The 4013-nt window shown below is 38.0% G+C and overlaps 1 protein-coding gene across 1 annotated transcript in view; it reads left to right on the forward strand.

The window, feature by feature from the left end:
* The window catches only part of LOC107833985 (UDP-glucuronosyltransferase 2B33-like), a 7130-nt gene extending 6676 nt beyond the window's left edge, over positions 1-454 (forward strand). Inside the window, exon 5 of the mRNA XM_016664518.1 lies at positions 1-454. Coding sequence (XP_016520004.1) covers positions 1-165 — 165 coding nt within the window. The 3' untranslated portion in view covers positions 166-454.
* Positions 455-4013: the final 3559 nt, after the last annotated feature.

Below are 4013 nucleotides of genomic sequence, written 5' to 3' on the forward strand. Positions count from 1 at the left end.
GCCCACCTGCAGTCCGCAGGTTTTGGCCTGCCTTGGTTTTCCTACTTCTGCCTGGATGTGGCAGTCTTTCTTTTAGCCATAACTGGAACCTCCATCTGGAGTTTCATCTTTGTCTGTAGGTTACTCTGCTGCAAGAGGTCCAGCAAGAAGCTCAAACCAGAGTAATTAGTCAAAAAAAATTACTTTATTTTAATAAATATACAATGTTACTACAGGGTTCTGCATTTAGCTGAGCAAAAGATAACATACAAATATTTCTGCCTCATATTCAATGTTCTGTTAAGACTGTAAAACTCTTAATTAACTTCTAAACTGCATTAAAATGTTACTTCTGGACATACTGAAGATTTACTTTTACCTAAATACTCTGGCATTGCTCTGACTAGTTGAGTGCTTTTCTCTGCAACTTGTATGACATTTTCTGTACACAACTGATTAAAGATGTTGAATTTAATACTTTTTTGAGCGTGACAATTCTTTCACCCACATTACTTGATCCTTCAAGAGGTATTCTGAAGGCCTTTCTTGTTCTCATCTATCCCAGGAACAAAAATTAATTCAAATTACAGTATGAACTACTGTCTCTTCTGTATTAGTAATTTTGTTGATGATTAACAGAAGAGATCGAGCCTTCTTTCCTGCCTCCTGGCACCAAATGCATCCATAATTGTGTGCACCAGTTTAAAAAGGACATATGAGAACAGAGAGTGAAAATGTCACTAAACACTTACAGATGTAATTAGAAGAAACACCATGTCAGCACATGAAATAAAATCTTTGTAGCTTACCTTTTGTACACATATTGGACTTTGTCCCTCAAGCTCAGACTTGCTGGTTGAAACGTGAAGCAAATGTCAAATACAATCCTGCTGCCTGACAACCGGCAGCTCATGGCAAACATCTGGAACTGGACTCATCAAGATTCAGGTTTTTTCTGTTTACCTTATTATCATGAAGAGAATAAGTCCATATTGTTCTTTAGTGTTGTTTTCCTGTTTCTCTAGGAGAATACATTGTGAGGGAGAAAAAAAACCCGGCCATCATTGAAGCGGTCTTCAGACATGTTTTTGTAACGTCGTATCTCCTAAACTATGCAACGTAGAAACAAAATGTTTGTACCAATTTGAGTTCAAAGCTTCCTGACACTCACGACGTATTCGTTTTGTTCATACCTATTATAGTTTTGCCATGAAACGTGTTTGTTCCAAACTTGCAAATCTCATTTTCTCACGCCCGCCTGTTTTTCCCAACGTCTACAAAATGAGGCATATTTTTACATCGTCACAGCTCAAAGACAGAAAAAGGTACATGCATGAAACTTGGCATGGTTTGTCACTTAATTAGTTAAAAAATTACTTCCGTTTTTATAAATATTAAATTTTGCTACAGTGTTCTGCCTGTAGCTGAACCCAAAACAACAAGCAGTGCAATATACCAAAATTTCTGCATCATATACAATGTTAAAACCATACAATTGTTAACTATCTCCTGACCTACATTAAAATGTTATTTCTGGAAAACAAAAGTGATTTTGCAACAGACCTGTTTCTCAGTAAAATACAGCATTAATACATTAGAAGATGGTACTATTACTGTTTATGAAGGAAGACTGACAAGGAAAGACGATTGGAAAAAGCTTTTGGAAAAACATCACACTTCTGGGGATATTTTACATTTTAGAGTAAGGGGGGTTACTTTTATCAAGTTATTTCTCTGTATAGTTGATCACTTCTCTCTGCAACTTGTATGACATTTTCTGTACACAACTTATCAAAGATGTTGGCTTTAATCCTTTTTCGAGAGTGGCAATTCTTTCACCCACATAACTCTGAGTATAATTGTTTAGGAGTTTCTTGCCCTTCAATGAGACTTGGAAAATTGCTCCTTTGCTCAGGGAAATACAGGTTCAAAAATGTTTATGTAATCTGAGTTGCAAAAAAAGGGTATAAAGATCTTGTAAAAGTAGCAAGGCCTAGGAAAACTGTCTTGTACTCTCGGGATCTGTGTTCATTGCACTTCCTCCTGAAAAAGGTTCTACTGTTGCACGTTTTTACTTCGCAGTAATACATGATTGGCCTGTGGTTTTCTCAACTGACAATGATTGTACAATTCAACTGATTTTATTTTGTACAGTCCCGAGGCAATGGAAAGTTAAATACTGTTTAATATGAGTCTCTTGCACAATTGTCTACAATCATACAGAGAAACAAAGAAAGATATGTTCATGGCTGCTGCGATGGACTGGCAACCTGTCCAGGGTGACCTCGCCTCTTGCCCGAAATGTTCGCTGGAGATAGGCACCAGCACCCCTCCTGACCCCAATAGGGACAAGGGTGTACAGAAAATGGATGGATGTTGATGGCTGAGATTTAAACACAAGACCTACTTGCTGAAAAGCAGCCTGAATTTTTTTTGCCTCTGTCACAATAAATCCATCTTTGCAGTTTCTCTACTTATTGTCTATCATTCTCTGACTGCTGACTGGATCAAACATTTTGTTCTTACAAAGCGGACATGCCAAAGAAAAAGGTATACTCACTTTAATTTTGTTAGGTAAAATGAAACTTTTAGAGAGTGTGGGAAAAAAGGAAATCTAACCACACCTTCCGTAGCCAAGCTATTGATGAAACAGATACAGATATGTTACATAATTAAACCAAACAGCCTTTCATGACGAGCAATAAATCTTTGTAACTTACCTTTAGTATACATATTAGACTTTGTCCCACAAGCTCAAACTCGCTGACTGAAACATGAGGTGAGCGTCAAATGCAGTCCTGCTTCCTGACGACGAACAGCTCAAGGCATCTGGAACTGGATTCATCAAGATTCAGGTTTGATTTTTCAGTTTACATTATTATGAAAAAGACAGCTCCATATTGTTCATTTTCTAACTGCTTTCCGAGTTGATCTCAGTGAATTAGATATGTTTTATTCTGCCATTTTTTACATGTTGATAAATGCATAATTGATATGTCATCAAAATTTAGTATAATAGAGGCTATTACTCTGAAAGCAAGATAAAAAGCCAGACATTTTTCAAGTTGCAAAATGGGGCAGACACCTTAAGCTTTGGAGTCATATCCTTTGGTCTGATGAAACCAAATATAATTAAGTATAAAAGCCATTGTTAAACTTGTCAGAAAAAGAGAGAAAGCTTGACAAATACCTTGCCTTCGTTGATTCAAAGTACATTCTTTTAGAAGAGGGAAGAAAATAGAGTGGAAACTCTTGAATTTTAAAACATAAAAGGCTTAGTGAACTCTGCAGTCTTAGATAAAATAGTTGGCTTTTAACCCTCCTGCGGTCTTAGGAGACATGGTCCACTGGACCCATGAGCTTTTCTTTATGTGTGCAGTCCATCAAGGTTGCACTGACCCCGCATACACTTTTATAAGGGTTTTCTTTTGTGTCGTTTCGGGAACTGATTGTCTGATGGGACGACACTTAACCACTGTCTGACGGTGACATCAGCCGCACTCCTCCTGGGCGTCATGCTAAGACCATGGGAGGGTTAAATGATTGTTCTTACTTTTTCCATCTGAAGGAAAGAAACTTGATAAGTCATCTCCTCTTTTGAAATTTCATCTGTTTGGCATAAAAAAACCTTCTGGTTCTTCTTTTGCAGAAAATGTCCAAGGCGGTCTCTGTATTCCTGGCAGTCCTCTGTTTCCTGTTGCTCAGATCCTCTTACTGTAAAGGCAGTAAGATCCTGGTGTTGCCTGTTGATGGCAGCCACTGGATCAACATGAAGGTTATCCTGGAAGAGCTTCACTCCAGGGGTCATGAAATCACCGTTTTGCACTCCACAAAAAGCTGGTTCATCAGCGACAACTCTTCCATTTATACCTCCATTCATATTCCAACACTCTCCGATGAGATAGACATGAATTTTTTCGCGAACATGCTCCTGAAAGTCATGGATTGCCGTGGCCATCCTACTTTTATACGCTCATTTTGTCAACACAATTTGCTTACACGGCTGTTAAAACACAATCATAATAGTTTGGCAC

This window comes from Poecilia formosa, unplaced genomic scaffold (genome assembly GCF_000485575.1).
Source record: "Poecilia formosa unplaced genomic scaffold, Poecilia_formosa-5.1.2 Scaffold492, whole genome shotgun sequence".
NCBI lineage: Eukaryota > Metazoa > Chordata > Actinopteri > Cyprinodontiformes > Poeciliidae > Poecilia > Poecilia formosa.